The sequence below is a fragment of the Cherax quadricarinatus genome, chromosome 29 (assembly GCF_038502225.1).
Source record: "Cherax quadricarinatus isolate ZL_2023a chromosome 29, ASM3850222v1, whole genome shotgun sequence".
NCBI classification, from domain to species: domain Eukaryota; kingdom Metazoa; phylum Arthropoda; class Malacostraca; order Decapoda; family Parastacidae; genus Cherax; species Cherax quadricarinatus.
The window spans coordinates 17,420,034-17,440,334 of record NC_091320.1 but is presented as its reverse complement, the minus strand read 5'-3'; the positions used below and the strand labels follow the sequence as shown (position 1 = coordinate 17,440,334).

The window sequence follows — 20,301 nt, the reverse complement described above, 5'->3', positions numbered from 1 at the left end:
GTGTATATTAACGTAATATACGACATTTAATGAGACTCGGTGACTATTGTTATTATGGCGTCACTTGTGGAAGTCGTCTGCTCACATCTCACATTTATGTTTATTTATTCTACTGTGGGGTGTATTTATCTTATTTATATGTTATGCATCGTGTTTATTATATAATTTTGAAAAAAATATCATGGATGGATTAATGAAAATGTGTATATTAACGTAATATACGACATTTAAATGACTCGATGTATGTAAGTTTATTTAGGTACAGGTATACATAAGTATAATTATCAGAGTATATATAAAATATGAAATAACTTTTAAAAACATTTGAAATTTTGGAGTTTCCAGACAAAATGGAGAGACTTAGTGCTTACTGAGCTCATGGAGAATGTAAACAAACAGGGTGGGGCACGGTGACCGTATTAGAAAGTCAGGTGGGGGGAGCCGTATAGTGAGTTTTGGTCATAATTTGAAATGTCCGTATTAGCGGAACGCCGTAAAGTGAAACGCCGTAAAGCGGGGCCTTCTTGTATATATACTCAAAAATTCTAGTGGCTTCAAATCAAGCAGGAGAAAGCTGGTAGGCCCACATGTAAGAGAATGGGTCTGTGTGGTCAGTGTGCACTATATAAAAAAAAATCCTGGAGCACGCAGTGCATAATGAGAAAAAAAAACTCCAACAATTTTTTTTAATTAAAATGTCGACTTTGTGGTCTATTTTCGTATAGTATTTATGGTTGTATTCTCATTTTCTTGGTCTCATTTGATAGAATGGAAAACATATTATAGAAATAGAGGTGATTTTGATTGATTTTACTATAAAAAGAACTTGGAAATGGAGCTCAAAGTAGGGAAAATGTTTGACTTTTGTCTATGTTCAAAAGTAAACAAATGATGTCATTGTCCAATAAATGTCTAACTAGCCATTCTAATATGCAGTCATGAATGGGTTGATGTTATTTATACAATTATTACAGTATTGCAGTAGTCTGCATAATAGTAAGTCTTCTATTTTTTGTTTGAATAAAAATTCAAAATAGAAAGCAAGAGTAATATCAGAGGGTCCTTGAGACATGACTGATGAACAAAGAAAATGTTATTTTAGAGCCAGGAATGTCTGCATTGTTCATTCTGGACCTTATTTTGAAATTGTCATATTTTTTAATTTTCGTGAAATTGGGCAAATTGCAAATTTCTGACCATGTTATTGGGTAGTTGAAATCGGTAAATGGGCAGTTTCTTGTACTCAATCGATAGAAAAAATGGAGTTCTAAAGAAATAGCTATGAGTTTGGTCGACTGGAACAATGGAATTAGCCGAAAATAGGGCTCAAAACTGGGCGAAATCGCCGATTTGTAAATATCGCCGAGGTTGCTAACTTCGCGAGAGCATAACTCCATCAGTTTTCCATCAAATTTTGTTTTTTTGGTGTCATTACAATCGGGAAAAGATTTTCTATCATTTCATAAGAATTTTTTTTTTTTTTTTTTTTTTTAAATTTTGCGACACCAGGAGACACCTCAGGATTGGGGGTTGCGACAGTCAAAGGTTTAATTATTTATGTACTGTATATAATGTATACATGGTAGTGAACTGTATTGTAAATTTTACATTGCATACAGTATCATATGATACTGTTATCTTTATGTATTGTTGACACAGTGGAATGGGAGAATACCCCTGGTAGTGTCATCCTGCCAGAATGTAGTATAACCTATACCCTAAGTAAAGAGAAACAACTCTGGAACATGTGTAATATGTATCCGGCTGGCCGGGTGGGTGGCTGACTGAATGTGGCTCTCTCTCTCTCTCTGTATCTCTCTCTCTCTCTCTCACAGGTACACCTAAGTAAAGTTATCATACATAGTATAAATTACCTAGGATAACCCAAAAAATCCAGACAAAGTGCTATACAATGGATCTGTGCTCCAGTGCCCAAAATTAATAATAATATTAATAATCATTATTACAATAATACATATGTACTACTACTAATAATAATATTATTAAACTATAATATAATAATCGTGTACACTCATTACTTACCTTAAAATATCTCTAGTCTTAATGTAGAGTGAGAGATGAGTAAACAAGATTAAATGAATAAATGAGAGCGTAGAAGGTTGGCGAGTTATGTAAACAAATGTTGTTGTTGTTGTTACCAGCCTGGACATGAATGGTTTCTGTTCACTCTGTCAAGCCGACCAGAAAAACATCCCATATTTGTTAATTTATATGTTATGTAGCATGTTTATTATATAATTCTGAAAAAAATCATAGATGGATTAAGCAAAATGTCTAACGTTTTATAAACATTTAATGCACCTCGGTGATTATTATTGTTATTATCATTATTAATATGGCGTCTTCAAGACCAATTACACTCTTAATGAGTGGCTCTGAGACAGACAAGCAGACAGAAAGACAGACACACAGGTAGACAGAAAGAGACACACAGGTAGACAGACACACAGGTAGACAGAGACACATGTGGACAGAAAGACAGACACAGGTAGATAGAAAGACACACACAGGTAGACAGAAAGACACACACACAGGTAGACAGAAAGACACACACACAGGTAGACAGAAAGACACACACAGGTAGACATAAAGACAGACACACAAGTAGACAGAAAAACAGACACACAGGTAGACAGAAAGACACACAGGTAGACAGAAAGACAGACACACAGGTAGACAGAAAGACACACACAGGTAGACAAAGACAGACACACAGGTAGACAGGCACACAGGTAGACAGGCACACAGGTAGACAGGCACACAGGTAGATACACAAGTAGACAGAAAGACACACAGGTAAACAGACAAACAGAACCGACAAACAGACACACAGAGATACAGGCAGACAGATACAGACAGGTTTATGTGCAACACTGAAAACAAATAGAGAGTTCGAGAGTAAGAGCCTTTCTTGCCACAATCTCCAGTGCAAGATTCAGACTTCATCTTAGGGGCCATGGTGAAATTTACTGTCCAGTTAGTACAGTTAATACAGTATGATGCTGCTGATAGGACAGGGTTACTCAAACTGATGCTGCCTGCATGACACATTGCCCCCGCGAGTATTGTCAAATATTGTACAGTGGTGTGCATCAGCCGGCCCAGCCCAGCTGCCAGATGCACGGTCGTAAGTCAAGTGGACGTATGTCGCGCAGGTCGTAAGTCGGATGGTAGGTGTACAAGATTCTTGAATAGATAAAACTACATGTTGAACTTTTGTTTGAGATACATAAAAACATTTCTAATCTTGTATAACTTGTCACTTCTGTCAGGCCTGGTTTTGTCAGAGAAGTGCAACATACATAACAGTAAGATAAACCTGTTCACTGGGATGATTTCGCTGAAGACTGGGGTAGAAATTAGCCGATCTGTGGACCAGTATGCTTTTATATTACAGTGGACCCCCGCATAACGATCACCTCCGAATGCGACCAATTATGTAAGTGTATTTATGTAAGTGCGTTTGTACGTGTATGTTTGGGGGTCTGAAATGGACTAATCTACTTCACAATATTCCTTATGGGAACAAATTTGGTCAGTACTGGCACCTGAACATACTTCTGGAGTGAAAAAATATCGTTAACCAGGGGTCCACTGTATTCTTATAGACATGAGGCATAAGCATTAATGTTGCAAAAAGCAAATACATTTCTGCAACAGTTGTCTCTTTCCACCGGTGTAGTCTTGACTGTGGTGATATGATCATATTTGCCATGGTGTACTCAAAATACTTGTTACTTTCCCTGACAATAGTTTCCATCAAGGGCTGGTCAAAGAGTATTTAAAAAAATTCCAGTTCATTGGCCGTGGTTCCAAGGGGACAAGTAGGTAGAATTCCACTTTGAGAGTCATCAAAGTGGTGGGGCTTGGGAACAAAATAGGGATTTTGCTGCCAATTCCAGATACGGTTTGCTGGTGGATACTGGACATCATAGGCTGGTTGTGCGGGTAGTTGTGGTTGTGGTGGGCTGGTGGCTGACACTCCGCTTTGTCCTTGAACTGAGGAGTCAGCAGCGTGGGTCCCAGCCTGGGCTGGTGAGTCACGCATGGCCGTGGCACTACCATCACCACTACCACCATCTACTGATGCCTGTGGTCTATCCATGCCAAGTGTAGCCATATCATCATCACTTTCACTGTCTATTCCTGGTGTAGTGCCACGGGATGTACCCCGGGATGTACCCCGGGATGTATTCCGTCCCCTGGGCACTGCATAGGGTACACTACCTGAGCGCATGCGGCGGCATACATACCGACACTTCACTGGTGAATATGATTCCTCACTATCACTACTCGAATGATCGTCAAGAGCAATAAAAATCTCACTCCACGTCACTATCATCATCATTACTGAAGTCAGAGGCCTGGCCACGCGAAAATAATAGTTTTCTCTTGCGATGAGGTACAACTGACCGTGACTGAGGAGTGCCCACACCAGAGGTAGTAGGTTGAAGATTGTCAGGGTTTTCTGCGCTATTATCGATATCCTGGTCATTCCTTTCGGTCACTAACTGATCAAAGCCAAAGAATTCGTCTTCATTTCCACTTCAATCAGTGTCAGAACTATCAGATAGGAAGAGGAGAGTCCCAGTTTTCCTTGGAGTGAGAGCTGCCTTGCAACGAGGCATGATGAACAAAGGTAACTGAGCTGGCGTTCCCACAATGCTATGCGGGCGCCTAGAATTTTTGTTTATGGTGCATACCCACCATGCAGACTCATTCTCTCACATGTAGGCCTATGAGCGTTTTCGCGCTAAATTTGATGCCACTAGAATTTTGGCATAGATCTACGGTTTGGACACTGAACGTGAAGCCGTAGATCTACGGGACGGACCCTGAAAGGGTTAATGGCTTGAAGTCTGTCAGATGTATTATAACCTGCAAATTATACGTGTACTACTATTGTGATTAGTTGTGTATATATATATATATATATATATATATATATATATATATATATATATATATATATATATATATATATATATATATATATATATATATATATTAGGTAAAAGGACACAAGTGCAACTAACGTGATATTTTATTGTGGCAACATTTTGCTCTCCAGGAACTTTGTCAAACAGTTAACAGCTTGACAAAGCGCCTAGAGAGTAAAACTTTGCCATAATAAAATGTCACATTAGTTGCACTTGTATCCTTTAACCTAACATACTCTCGGTAATTCTACCAACATTAATACAATAGAGATACCAGCAGGCCCCATTTTACAGTGCTTCGCTGTATGGCATTTCACTAATGCAGTGGTATTCAATTTTACCCATTCTTTGTTCTGCTTTATGCAAAGCGAAACATTGTCCCAGTGAAGCTTGTTCTGCACCATGTGTGTCTGCTTCATCGTAGTTGGTAATACACCATTTTCAACTTGTGGAGTCCAGTTATCCACTAAATTTATTTAATATACTCTTCGGACTTCCTACAATAAATATATTCACCACAGCACTCAATAAAAAATTATCTTGTTACCCAAGCTTTTGTGTTGGCCCTCCACATTACAGCCAGTTTGTTTTGTATAACATTGTTAGTCTTAAAAACTTGTGAATTTTCATAATGATAAACAAGGGCTTCAATTTCAAGTCCCCACACAGCAACAGAATAAGCCTGTCTTTCATTGGCTTATGTCCTGGCATTGACTTTTCTTCAGTTATGTAGGTCCTCTTGGGCATTTTCTTCCAGAAGAGGCCTATCTCATCACAATTAAACACTTGTTGGGGGACAAATCCTCAGCCACTTTGTCAACACTGGCAGCCTCCCCATTCCTAGCCACACTATGAATGCCACTTCTTTTATTAAAATTATCAAACCAACCCCTACTAGCCTTGAAGGATTGAGTTTCAGGAATTGTCCCATTTTTTTTTTTTTTTCAGGAGGTCATCATGCAGCTGCCTCACTTTTTCACAAATAATGGCCTCTTAAACACTATCACCATTTAACTATTTTTCAGTTATACAAATCAAAGAGTTTTTCAACCTCCTCAGTAATTTTTGGCCTTTGCTTTGATATCACTTTCATGCCTTTTGCAAGGTCACTTGCTTTAATTTTTTTCCCTTTGGCCCAGTATCATGCCAATGGCAGACTTTGTTTTACCAAAAAGTTTTGCTGTATCAACCATGCAGAGCCTATCTTCTTCATACTTTCTAATGACTTCTTTTTTAAACTCAGCAGTGCTTTTTACAACTTTCTATTTTGCTTTCATCTATTTATCCTTCTTGGACCCATTGATGGCTTATCTCACAACAAAAAAAATATTGCACCAAAACCGCACAATAACAAAAAACGTTCACAAGATGCACGACAAAGGCTCAAGAGATGTTTACAGTGTGAGAGTTAGTGGCAATACTAACTCAGACCCACGCTGTCGACTCTTTGTCCAGTGTGCATTTTGTGAGCACGTGACCCGAGCCGTTCGTCTTGTTGGTCGACAACCAAGAGAATGTATGAAAATCAGGACATTTTTTCTCAAATTCCTAGTTTGAAAACTGATTTGTTCAGCAAGTAATGCAGTTGTCAACCAAGGTTCCACAGTACAAACATAACTTAATGAGTTATTTAGGTTAAATCTACATAACTTCTCATGATGGTGTGCCTGCAACATGCACATTCTTTTTGAACTGTTATGCAAATTTATGCTACTGTCAGAAACAATTTTTTTTTTTTGTATATTTTTTAATAAAACTTATCCAATAAGCTCAGAGTACATGCCATGGCACAAAATACATTGAAGCAAACATAGTAGACCAGTGAAGGTTACTGTCTGGCTTGTCAACATAAGGAGAAGTGTGCTGGAGTTGCTTATTAAGCCTTTTTCACACTAACTTTACAGCCTGTATTATTAATTTATTCAGTGGTTCCACTTAGCAAATGATTGCTACCGTTGTATATTTGTCTTATGTTATGCCAGTTTAACCAAGGATAACCCAACAAAGTCACAGTGAGATTTATTTCCATTGGGGTCCTCTAGATATTTAGGTAGAGGGCTTGAGGTTGAACACATAAGTTAGAAAGGTGAGAGTAAGTTAAGGTAAACCATTTATATTTTTCCTCTCTTTATATTGAATAAATGTTAATTTATTTCTATATAAACTGGTCATGTGTGGTGTATACCTGGAGAGAGTTTCAGGGGTCAACGCTCCCATGGCCTGGTCTGTGACCAGCCTTCATGGTGGACCAGGGCCTGATCAACCAGGCTGTTACTGCTAGCCGCACGCAGTCCAACGTATGACCCACAGTCCGGCTGGTCAGGTACTGTCTTTAGGTGCCTGTCCAGTGCCTGCTTGAAGATAGCCAGGGGTCTATTGGTAATCCCCCTTATGTATGCTGGGAGGCAATTGAACAATCTTGGGCCCCTGACACTTATTGTGTTGTCTCTTATCGTGCTTGTGGCACACCTACTTTTCATTGGGGGGATGTTGCATCATCTGCTGAGTCTTCTGCTTTCGTAGGGAGAAATTTTCGTGTGCAAGTTTGGTACTAATCCCTCTAGGATTTTCCAAATATATATAATCATGTATCTTTTCCTCCTGCCTGCATTCTAAGGAGTACAGGGTTAGGAACTTCAAGTGTTCCCAGTAATTGAGGTGCTTTATTGCAGTTATGCATGCCATAAAGGGTCTCTATACATTTTCTAGGTCAGCAATTTCACCTGCCTTGAAAGGTGCTGTTGGTATGCAGCAATATTTCAGCCTAGAGTGGATTTGTGTTGTTTGAGACAATTTTTTTTTTAGTTATTTGTAAGTTGGTAATAAGCCACTACAAGAGGGTCTTAATAGATGCAGGTTTTTAGCTAAGCAAAATTGTTTCCTGATGTATCATTACCCACTTATAAATAACAAAAAAGGCACAATACCGTGACTGGAACGATACACAAATAACCCGCACATAAAAGAGAGAAGCTTACGGCGACGTTTCGGTCCAACTTGGACCATTTACACTCTTGTACTACTACAACTACCACCTCTTCCTGCCTATATATAGCCGTCCTGCTCCACTTCTGGTTAGTGTGACTTTGTAAATGGTCCAGGTCGGACCGAAACGTCGTCGTAAGCTTCTCTCTTTTATGTGCGGGTTATTTGTGTATTACCCACTTAATGAAACTACGCCAAGCAATCTATCATTAATTTGAAATTATTGTGCTATGAGTCAAGAATTAGGCATTCAGTCATTTTGTATATATATTGTACTGTATTATTTCAATATCAGTATAATTTTTTTTGTTTTGTTTCAGGCAACACATACGAGATGACAGTTCTTGGCTAACATGCTTCAGTGAGTGTGTATTTTATTGTTATAAAAAGGATGTATGTAGTAGGTTGGTAGACAGCAACCACCCAGGGAAGTACTACCGTCCTGCCAGATGACTGTGAAACAGAAACCTGTAACTGTTTTGCATGATGGTAGGATTGCTGGTTTCTTTTTCTGTCTCATAAATACGCTAGATAACAGGGATATCTTGCTACTCCTACTTACACTTTGGTCACACTTCACAGACACGCACATGCATATATATATACATACATCTAGGTTTTTCTCCTTTTTCTAAATAGCTCTTGTTCTTTATTTCTTCTATTGTCCATGGGGAAGTGGAAAAGAATCTTTCCTCCGTAAGCCATGCGTGTCGTATGAGGCGACTAAAATGCTGGGAGCAATGGGCTAGTAACCACCTTCTCCTGTAGACATTTACTAAAAAAGATAAGAAGAAAAACTTTATAAAACTGGGATGCTTGAATGTGTGTTTATGTAGTGCGGATGACAAGAAACAGATGATTGCTGATGTTATGAATGAAAAGAAGTTGGATGTCCTGGTCCTAAGCGAAACAAAGCTGAAGGGGGTAGGGAAGTTTCGGTGGGGGGAAATAAATGGGATTAAATCTGGAGTATCTGAGAGTTAGAGCAAAGGAAGGGGTAGCAGTAATGTTGAAGGATCAATTATGGAAGGAGAAAAGAGAATATGAATGTGTAAATTCAAGAATTATGTGGATTAAAGTAAAGGTTGGATGCGAAAAGTGGGTCATAATAAGCGTGTATGCACCTGGAGAAGAGAGGAATGTAGAGGAGCGAGTGAGATTTTGGGAGATGTTAAGTGAATGTATAGGAGCCTTTGAACCAAGTGAGAGAGTAATTGTGGTAGGGGATCTGAATGCTAAAGTAGGAGAAACTTTTAGAGAGGGTGTGGTAGGTAAGTTTGGGGTACCAGATGTAAATGATAATGGGAGCCCTTTGATTGAACTTTGTATAGAAAGGGGTTTAGTTATAGGTAATACATATTTTAAGAAAAAGAGGATAAATAAGTACACAAGATATGATGTAGGGCGAAATGACAGTAGCTTGTTGGATTATGTATTGGTAGATAAAAGACTGTTGAGTAGACTTCAGGATGTACATGTTTATCGGGGGCCACAGATATATCAGATCACTTTCTAGTTGTAGCTACACTGAGAGTAAAAGGTAGATGGGATACAAGGAGAATAGAAGCATCAGGGAAGAGAGAGGTGAAGGTAAAAGAGGAGGCAGTTAGGGTAAGATATAAACAGCTATTGGAGGATAGATGGGCTAATGAGAGCATAGGAAATGGGGTCGAAGAGGTATGGGGTAGGTTTAACCCTTTGACTGTCGCGGCCGTATATATACGTCTTACGAGGTACCGTGTTTGACGTATATATACTCATAAATTCTAGCGGCTTCAAATCAAGCAGGAGAAAGCTGGTAGGCCTACATGTGAGAGAATGGGTCTGTGTGGTCAGTGTGCACCATATAAAAAAAATCCTGGAGCACGCAGTGCATAATGAGAAAAAAAAACTCCTACCGTTTTTTTTAATTAAAATGCCGACTTTGTGGTCTATTTTCGTATAGTATTTATGGATGTATTCTCGTTTTGTTGGTCTCATTTGATAGAATGGAAGGCATATTATAGAAATAGAGATGATTTTGATTGATTTTTCTATAAAAAGCACCTAGAAATGGAGCTCAAAGTAGGGGAAATGTTTGATTTTTGCCAATGTTCAAAAGTAAGCAAATGATGCCATTTTCCAGTAAATGTCCAACTAGCCATTCTAATATGCAGTCATGAATGGGTTGATGTTATTTATACAATTATTACAGTATTGCAGTAGTCTGCATAATAGTAAGTCTTCAATTTTTTGTTTGAATAAAAATTCAAAATAGAAAGCAAGAGTAATATCAGAGGGGCCTGGAAACACGACTGATGAGCAAAGAAAATGTTATTTTAGAGCCAGGAATGTCTGCATTGTTCATTCTGGACCTTATTTTGAAATTGTCATATTTTTTAGTTTTCGTGAAATTGGCCAAATTGCAAATTTCTGACCACATTATTAGGTAGTTGAAATCGGTAAATGGGCAGTTTCTTGTACTCAATCGATAGAAAAAATGGAGTTCTAAAGAAATAGCTATGAGTTTGGGCGACTGGAACAATGGAATTAGCCAAAAATAGGGCTCAAAGCGGGCGAAATCGCCGATTTGTAAACGGCGCCGAGGTCGCTAACTTCGCGAGAGCATAATTCCATCAGTTTTCCATCAAATTTCGTTTTTTTTGGTGTCATTACAATCGGGAAAAGATTCTCTATCATTTCATAAGAAAAAATATTATTTTTTTTTTTTGAAATTTTGCGACACCAGGACGTAAGACGTATATATATGGCCGTGACAGTCAAAGGGTTAAAAATGTAGTGTTAGAGTGTTCAGCAGAAGTTTGTGGTTACAGGAAAGTGGGTGCGGGAGGGAAGAGGAGTGATTGGTGGAATGATGATGTAAAGAGAGTAGTAAAGGAGAAAAAGTTAGCATATGAGAAGTTTTTACAAAGTAGAAGTGATGCAAGGAGGGAAGAGTATATGGAGAAAAAGAGAGAGGTTAAGAGAGTGGTGAAGCAATGTAAAAAGAGAGCAAATGAGAGAGTGGGTGAGATGTTATCAACAAATTTTTTTGAAAATAAGAAAAAGTTTTGGAGTGAGATTAACAAGATAAGGAAGCCTAGAGAACAAATGGATTTGTCAGTTAAAAATAGGAGAGGAGAGTTATTAAATGGAGAGTTAGAGGTATTGGGAAGATGGAGGGAATATTTTGAGGAATTGTTAAATGTTGATGAAGATAGGGAAGCTGTGATTTCGTGTATAGGGCAAGGAGGAATAACATCTTGTAGGAGTGAGAAAGAGCCAGTTGTGAGTGTGGGGGAAGTTCGTGAGGCAGTAGGTAAAATAAAAGGGGGTAAGGCAGCCGGGATTGATGGGATAAAGATAGAAATGTTAAAAGCAGGTGGGGATATAGTTTTGGAGTGGTTAGTGCAATTATTTAATAAATGTATGGAAGAGGGTAAGGTACCTAGGGATTGGCAGAGAGCATGCATAGTTCCTTTGTATAAAGGCAAAGGGGACAAAAGAGAGTGCAAAAATTATAGTGGGATAAGTCTGTTGAGTATACCTGGTAAAGTGTATGGTAGAGTTATTATTGAAAGAATTAAGAGTAAGACGGAGAATAGGATAGCAGATGAACAAGGAGGGATTAGGAAAGGTAGGGGGTGTGTGGACCAGGTGTTTACAGTGAAACATATAAGTGAACAGTATTTAGATAAGGCTAAAGAGGTCTTTGTGGCATTTATGGATTTGGAAAAGGCGTATGACAGGGTGGATGGAGGGGCAGTGTGGCAGATGTTGCAGGTGTATGGTGTAGGAGGTAGGTTACTGAAAGCAGTGAAGAGTTTTTACGAGGATAGTGAGGCTCAAGTTAGAGTATGTAGGAAAGAGGGAAATTATTTCCCAGTAAAAGTAGGCCTTAGACAAGGATGTGTGATGTCACCAATGCCCATGCCGGGGACTACCTAGATGGGAATTTCCCAAATTCCTTCTATCTTGCTCCAACTGAGCCCATGGAAGTCACCGAGATTATAAAGTCACTTAAAAATAACTCAGGGAATCTTTCTCATGTCCCACCATTATTGTACAAGAGAGCGGCCCATGTCCTCTCACATGCTATCTCATTACTTTTTAACAAGTCACTAGAAACTAGCACCTTCCCGAAACTACTCAAGACGGCACGGGTTACACCAATACATAAAGGTGGTGACCCTACAGATTTAAACAACTGTAGGCCAATATCAAACTTACCATTGCTATACAAAATCTTTGAGAAACTCGTGCACAGGAGACTATACGTATTCATTTATAACGGCACAAAACATACTCAACCCCTGCCAATTTGGTTTCAGGAAAAATAAAAGCACTAACGATGCAATCATAAAAATGCTAGATCTGCTTTACACAGCATTGGAAAATAAGGAATATCCACTAGGAATTTTTATTGACCTAAGAAAAGCTTTTGACACAGTAAACCACTGCATCCTACTCCACAAACTTGACCATTATGGTATAAGAGGCCATGCGCTTGCATATTTCAAATCTTACCTTACTAATAGGTATCAGTATGTCACCATTAAAGACACAGCATCAACAACACAGCCACTTGATACTGGAGTTCCGCAGGGAAGTGTCCTTGGTCCCCTGCTCTTCCTCATATACATCAATGATTATCCAAATGTATCTCAACACCTGAACCCCATTCTCTTTGCTGACGACACGACTTATGTCATATCTCACCCTAATCTTGCCACCCTCAACACCATTGTTAATGAGGAGCTGATCAAAATATCGACTTGGATGACAAGCAATAAACTTACGCTTAACACTGACAAAACCTACTACATTATGTTTGGTAGCAGAGCAGGAGATGCACAAATTAACATTAAGATCGACAACACACTAATTGCCAGGCATAATGAGGGCAAATTCCTAGGCCTATACCTCGACAACAACCTGAACTTCAGCACCCATATCCAACACATAACCAAAAAAGTATCCAAAACGGTTGGGATCCTCTCCAAGACACGATACTAAGTGCCGCAAACTGCCCTTCTCACACTATACCATTCACTTATATATCCATACCTCACCTATGCTATATGTGCTTGGGATTCAACTGCAGCAACACACCTACAGCCAATAATAACCCAACAAAAAGCCGCAGTAAGAATAATCACTAAATCCCATCCCTGGCAACACCCCCCCCCCCACTCTTCATAGATCTAAACTTACTCCCTGTTCAGTACATCCACACTTACTACTGTGCAGTCTACATCTACAGGACCTTAAATTCCAATATTAACCTTGACCTAAAACGCTTTCTTGATAGTTGCGACAGAACCCACAGGCACAATACCAGACACAAACATCTCTATGACATTCCCCGTGTCCGACTAAAGCTTTACAAAAATTCAATGTATGTCAAAGGCCCTAAAATCTGGAACACCCTACCTGAAAATTCTAAAACTGCAGACACATTCATCACCTTCAAAACTACCATCAGAAAACATCTTATCTCCCTGATACACCCTGTCAACTAATTACACGAATACCACCTGGTGGTTAACACTTACACTCACTCACCCATTTGAACATAAACAGAAATATCAATCTCAATCTCAAAATAATGAATCTTAACTAGTCATAAGTTGGCCTGTGATACTCCAATACTGAAACTATGTATAGTGCCAAAACAAAAGCATTCACATTGCTAAACTCACAAACTAGTATTTAGTCACTTACCCATAATACCAACTTACCTCATAATTTTGTAATATTTTAAACATAAGATTTAATTTAAGTCTGCCCGAAATGCCTAGCCATGCTAGGTGTTCTAGTGGTACACTCTGTAATTATTATTTTACTACATGTAAACCACACAATAACCAAATTCTGTAAACTCAGCATTGTAATCCTTATAGAGAATAAACTTTGAATTTGAATTTGAATTTGAATTCATAGATGGGGTTGTAAGAGAAGTAAATGTGAGGGTCTTGGCAAGAGGCGTGGAGTTAAAAGATAAAGAATCACACATAAAGTGGGAGTTGTCACAGTTGCTCTTTGCTGATGACACTGTGCTCTTGGGAGATTCTGAAGAGAAGTTTCAGAGATTGGTGGATGAATTTGGTAGGGTGTGCAAAAGAAGAAAATTAAAAGTGAACACAGGAAAGAGTAAGGTTATGAGGATAACAAAAAGATTAGGTGATGAAAGATTGGATATCAGATTGGAGGGAGAGAGTATGGAGGAGGTGAATGTATTCAGATATTTGGGAGTGGACGTGTCAGCGGATGGGTCTATGAAAGATGAGGTGAATCATAGAATTGATGAGGGGAAAAGGGTGAGTGGTGCACTTAGGAGTCTGTGGAGACAAAGAACTTTTCCTTGGAGGCAAAGAGGGGAATGTATGAGAGTATAGTTTTACCAACGCTCTTATATGGGTGTGAAGCATGGGTGATGAATGTTGCAGCGAGGAGAAGGCTGGAGGCAGTGGAGATGTCATGTCTGAGGGCAATGTGTGGTGTGAATATAATGCAGAGAATTCATAGTTTGGAAGTTAGGAGGAGGTGCGGGATTACCAAAACTGTTGTCCAGAGGGCTGAGGAAGGGTTGTTGAGGTGGTTCGGACATGTAGAGAGAATGGAGCGAAACAGAGTGACTTCAAGAGTGTATCAGTCTGTAGTGGAAGGAAGGCGGGGTAGGGGTCGGCCTAGGAAAGGTTGGAGGGAGGGGGTAAAGGAGGTTTTGTGTGCGAGGGGCTTGGACTTCCAGCAAGCATGCGTGAGCGTGTTTGATAGGAGTGAATGGAGACAAATGGTTTTTAACCCTTTCAGGGTCCGTCCCGTAGATCTACGGCTGGTCGGTGAGTGTCCAAACCGTAGATCTATGCCAAAATTCTAGCGCCGTCAAATTTAGCACGAAAGCGCTCATAGGCCTACATATGAGAGAATGGGTCTGTGCCGTGGGTGTGCGCCATAAACAAAAAATCTAGGCGCCTGCATAGCATTGTGGGAACGCCGGCTCAGTCACCCTTGTTCACCATGCCTCGTCGCAAGTCAGCTCTCACTCCCCGGAAAATTGGGACTCTCCTCTTCCTGTCTGATAGTTCTGACACTGATGGAAGTGGAAATGAAGACGAATTCTACGGCTTTGATAAGTTAGTGACCGAAAATAATGACCAGGATATCGATAATAGTGCAGAAAACCCCGACGATCCTCGACCTTCTACCTCTGGTGTGGGCACTCGTGACTCACCATCGGGTGTTCCTAAACGTAAGAGAAAACTAATATTTTCCCGTGGCCTGGCCTCTGACTTCAGTAATGACGATGATTCTGACGTGGATTGTGATTTTATTGCGCTCGACGATCATTCGAGTAGTGATAGTGAGGAAACATATTCACCAGTGAAGCGTCGGTATGTTCGCCGCCGCATGCGCTCGGGTAGTGTACCCTATGCTGTGCCCAGGGGACGGAGTACATCCCGGAGTACATCCCGTGGCCCTACACCCGTTTTAGGTAGTGATAGTGAGGATGATGTGGCTACACTTGGCATGGATGGGCCACAGACATCAGTGGATGGTGTTAGTGGGGCTGGTGGTGGTAGTGGCACCGCCATGCGTGACTCGCTGTGCCACACGGGAACCCACGCTGCTGACTCGTCAGTTCAAGGACAAAGCGGAGCGTCACCCACCAGCCCGCCACAACCACCCGTACAACCAGCCTATGATGTCCAGTATCCACCAGCAAACCGTATCTGGGATTGGCAGCAAAATCCCAATTTTGTTCCCAGCCCTCACCACTTTGATGACTCGCAAAGTGGAATTCTACCTACCTGTCCCCTTGGAACCACGGCCAATGAACTGGAATTCTTTGAATTATTCTTTGACCAGCCATTGATGGAAATTATTGTCAGGGAAAGTAATAAGTATTTTCAGTACACCATGGCAAATACGATCTTATCACCACAGTCAAGACTACACGGGTGGAAAGAGACGACTGTTGCAGAAATGTATTTGCTTTTTGCAACAATAATGCTTATGCCTCACGTCTATAAGCATAGTATAAAAGCATACTGGTCCACAGATCGGCTAATTTGTACCCCATCCTTCAGTGAAATAATACCAGTGAACAGGTTTATCTTACTGTTACGTATGTTGCACTTCTCTGACAAAACCAGGCCTGACAGAAGTGACAGGTTATACAAGAGTAGAAATGTTTTCATGTATCTCAAACAAAAGTTCAGGATATACTTTTGTCCATTCAAGAATCTTGTAATTGACGAGTCTTTGATTTTGTTCAAAGGTAGACTGTCATTCAAGCAGTATATACCGAGCAAGAGGAACCGCTTTGGTATAAAATTGTTTGTACTCTGTGATTGTGACAGTGGCCTGGTGTTGGATATTGTTGTATGCACGGGTAGTAAAACATTGAAAGATACCAAGATGTTATTGGGTATATCAGGTGACGTAGTGAGAAACATGATGGCACCTTATCTTGGTAAGGGCCATACATTATATACCGATAACTGGTACACAAGCCCATTACTCAGTGATTTCATGCGAGTGAACAAGACAGATGTGTGTGGCACAGTGCGTTCTAATCGTAAACATATGCCCAGGCTCAACGCAGGTGTTCGTGGTGATGACGTGCAGGTGTTTACTGCCAATGACATCATGGCATTACGGTGGCATGACAAACGAGATGTCACATTGTTGACAACCATTCACCGTAATGAAATGCAAGACAGTGGCAAAGTTGATCGAGTGACTAATGAACGTATTCGAAAACCAGTGACAGTGATTGATTATACACAAAACATGCGCTTGGTTGACAAGTGTGACATGCAGATTGGTTTTGTTGACTGTGTTCGTAAGAGTTACAAGTGGTACATGAAACTTTTCTTCCATCTCATGGACATTTCAATGCTGAATGCATATAATATGTACCAAATAAAGACTGGTAACAGACCACCGTATGGTGAATTTTGTTTGTCTGTTGTCAGACAACTCATAATGAAGTACCAGGTAACAACACCTGCAATACAACATGGTCCTCGAATTCATCACAATATACCCAAGCGTTTGAGAAGAGAAGGTGATCATTTCATAATACAGCTTCCTTCAACTCAAAAGAAATTTGCTCAGAAGAGATGCATTGTCTGTGCACAAACAAAACGATGGCAACAAAGACGCAAAGACACTCGGTTTATGTGTGAGGAATGTAAGGTGCCTCTGTGCATGGTGCCTTGTTTCGAGGAGTTCCACAAGCTCCAGCAGTTCTAAAACCATGTCCAGTGATTGTAAATATGTAAATATATGATAGAACATTAGTATTATACAATATTTGTGCATGTTTATTGTAATAAACAACAGTGGTAAACAATAATATGATAATAACTTTAGTGAGGTTATTGTGTTCAATACAGTGAGTATATATATATCAATTATATACAGTATTGGTCTCTCAGGCCCCAAATGTTAGTAGGAATAGAAAAAAATTGGAAAAGAAAAGAAAAAACAACTAAAACAACAAAATAATATAATACGCGTATGTGGAATTCGTCGATGTTGCCGCCACCACATCATTTTCTACAAACTTCTTGGCACTGTATCTCGGTAAGTACTGATCAGATTCTAATTTTTTTGTTTTATTACCTTCACAAAAATATGCTCTTTAATTCTGTAAGAAAAAATAATTTTTTTTTTTTTTCAAAATTTCTTGGACACTGGTGCGTGACTTCAGATTTTGGCCTTGGACCCTGAAAGGGTTAATACTTGACGTGCTGTTGGAGTGTGAGCAAAGTAACATTTATGAAGGGGTTCAGGGAAACCGGCAGGCCGGACTTGAGTCCTGGAGATGGGAAGTACAGTGCCTGCACTCTGAAGGAGGGGTGTTAATGTTGCAGTTTAAAAACTGTAGTGTAAAGCACCCTTCTGGCAAGACAGTGATGGAGTGAATGATGGTGAAAGTTTTTCTTTTTCGGGCCACCCTGCCTTGGTGGGAATCGGCCAGTGTGATAAAAATAATAATAATAAAAAAAAAGGATAAGGATATACGCAGTAAACCCTCTTATAACACTATCATATAGTGCAATTTTGTGTAAATGTAATTGAAAAAATGCATAAAAAATTCATGCTGCACTAAACAACCTTGATATTGTGTGTCATTAAGCATGAAAGAGAAGGTCTTCAATTAGAGGAAAATGTTTGTACAGTGGACTACCACGTATCATGCAGGTCACATTCTCAAAAAGTGTGCCATATGTGAGAATTTTATACATAGAGGGAAAATATAGAAAAAATTGGGTTGTACTATTGTTATCGTGAAGAAAAAAGTCAAGTAAGTTTTTTAGAGTTCTTAAATTGCCAAAAATAAAAAGTTTTTACAATGGCCTTGGATTTATCTAGGCTAACAAAATGAAATCAATGTGACTTATTTCTTATCTTAAATTCTTGTTGTTGGCACATGGTAATTTTGGCATCAGTGGAGAAGGTTGCTGTGCCTCTGCCAGTCCAAGGTGGATGATTGGGGTTCATGTGATGAGGTGGATGGCTGAGGTTCATGTCATGAAGTGGATGGTTGTATTTCATGGGTCGAAGTCAACAAAGAGGTGTTACTGAAACCCTTTCCCTATTTAGTTTTATGTTTTGCAGCCAGTTGAGTACAGTGGAGCCTCAATATTCGTCTGTCCCTATATTAGTACAACTCAATATTCACCCAACTTTTTCAAGAAAAATTTGACTTGGTATTCGGATGTTGCCCTGATATTTGACCGAAGCAAAACGGTCCATCTGGACTAAGTCCGACCAAAACAAAGCACCGAATGCTAAGTCTCTCATCAGCTTTCATAAGTTAACCCTTTCAGGGTCCCCAGGCCCTCTCCCAGACTTGTTCTCAGGGTCGCCCAAATTTCAAAAAAAAAAAAAAAATTATTTTTTTCTTATGAAAAGATAGAGAATCTTTTCCCGATCATAATGACACCAAAAGTATGAAATTTGATGGAAAACTTATGGAATTATGTTCTCGCTAAGTTAGTGGTCTCGACGATGTTTACACATCGGCGATTTTGCCCAATTTGAGCCCTATATTCGGCCGATTCCAGTGTACTAGTCAATAAAAATCATAACTATTTTGCTAGAACTCCATTTTTTCTATCGAATGAGTACAAGAAACCACCCATTTACCGATTTCAGCTATCCAATACAGTGGTCAGAATTTATCAATTTTGCCAATTTCACACAAATTTCAAAAGATGCCATTTTCAAAATAGGGTCCAGAATAAACAAGACAGACATTCCTGGCACTAAAATAACATTACCTCTGTTCATTAGTCACATCCCCATGCCCCTCTTACATTCTTTTGCTTTCCACTTTGAATTTTTATTCTCACAAAAAATAGAAGATTTACTGTTATGCAGACTACTGCATTAGTGTAGGAATGGTATAAATAATATCAGTGCACTCGTGAAAGAATATTAGACTCACCAGTTGACGTGTATTGGACGCTTAGCATGATTTGTTTACTTTTGAACTTTGGTAAAAATCGAACATTTCTGCTACTTTGAGCTCAGTTTCGAGGTACTTTTCATTGTAAAACCAGTCAAAATCATCTCAGTTTCTGTAATATGTCTTCCATTCTATAAAATGAGACCAGGAAAACTAGAATACAACAATAAATACCATAGAAAAATACAGTGCAAAGTCGCTGTTTTAATCCAAAAACACAGTCAAAGTTTTTTTTTTTCTCATTGCGCACTGTGTGCTGCAGGATTTTTTTTTATACTGCACACACTGACCACATAGCCCCATTCTTTCATATGTAGGCCTACCAGCTTTCTCTCACTAGATTTGGGGGCGCTAGAATTTAGGCATACTAATACGTCAAAAACCTTGGTGCATAAGGCCTACTAGTACGTCCGAAACCCTGAAAGGGTTAAGCATTGTTCGTGTAAGTTCCATGAAATTTTTTGTTATTTCATTGTTATTCTGTAGTGTTTTTTAAATATTTTCATTGAAAATAAGCTATCATGGCCCCAAAAAAGAGCAGCGAGCCAAACAAGCCTAAAAAGAAAGCAGTGAGAACAATTAAAGTGAAAAAAGAATTCATTGCACAGTGGGTAAGTGGAACACATGTTGGATCTGGCTACTCAATATGGTATGGTGAAATCCACTATATCATACATACTGAAAAATAAAAAGGCAATAAACCGGGCTGATGTGGTGAAAGGAGCGAAAATTCTTGCTGTGACAAGGTCGCAGATAATTGAAGAAATGGAAAAACTTTTGTTAGTGTGGATTAATGAAAAACAGTTGGCCGGTGATAGTGTTTCTGAAACAATAATTAGTGAAAAAGCAAAGCAGTTATATAGGTGAGACATCCCAGGAAATAGTGCTGAA

At 39.4% G+C, this 20,301-nt stretch overlaps 1 protein-coding gene across 3 annotated transcripts in view; it reads left to right on the top strand.

Annotated features, from left to right (window-relative positions):
- Nucleotides 1-20,301, top strand: part of LOC128690521 (tRNA (guanine(37)-N1)-methyltransferase) — a 101,888-nt gene that overhangs the window by 26,674 nt on the left and 54,913 nt on the right. Inside the window, exons 2-3 of one of the 3 annotated variants that reach the window (XM_053779196.2) lie at nucleotides 3,294-3,460; nucleotides 8,267-8,307. The exons of 1 other annotated variant lie outside the window; for it this stretch is intronic. In XM_053779196.2, coding sequence (XP_053635171.1) covers nucleotides 8,300-8,307 — 8 coding nt within the window. In that variant the 5' untranslated portion in view covers nucleotides 3,294-3,460; nucleotides 8,267-8,299. The remainder of the gene's footprint in view (nucleotides 1-3,293; nucleotides 3,461-8,266; nucleotides 8,308-20,301) is intronic. One more of the 3 variants, XM_053779195.2, reaches the window with a different exon arrangement.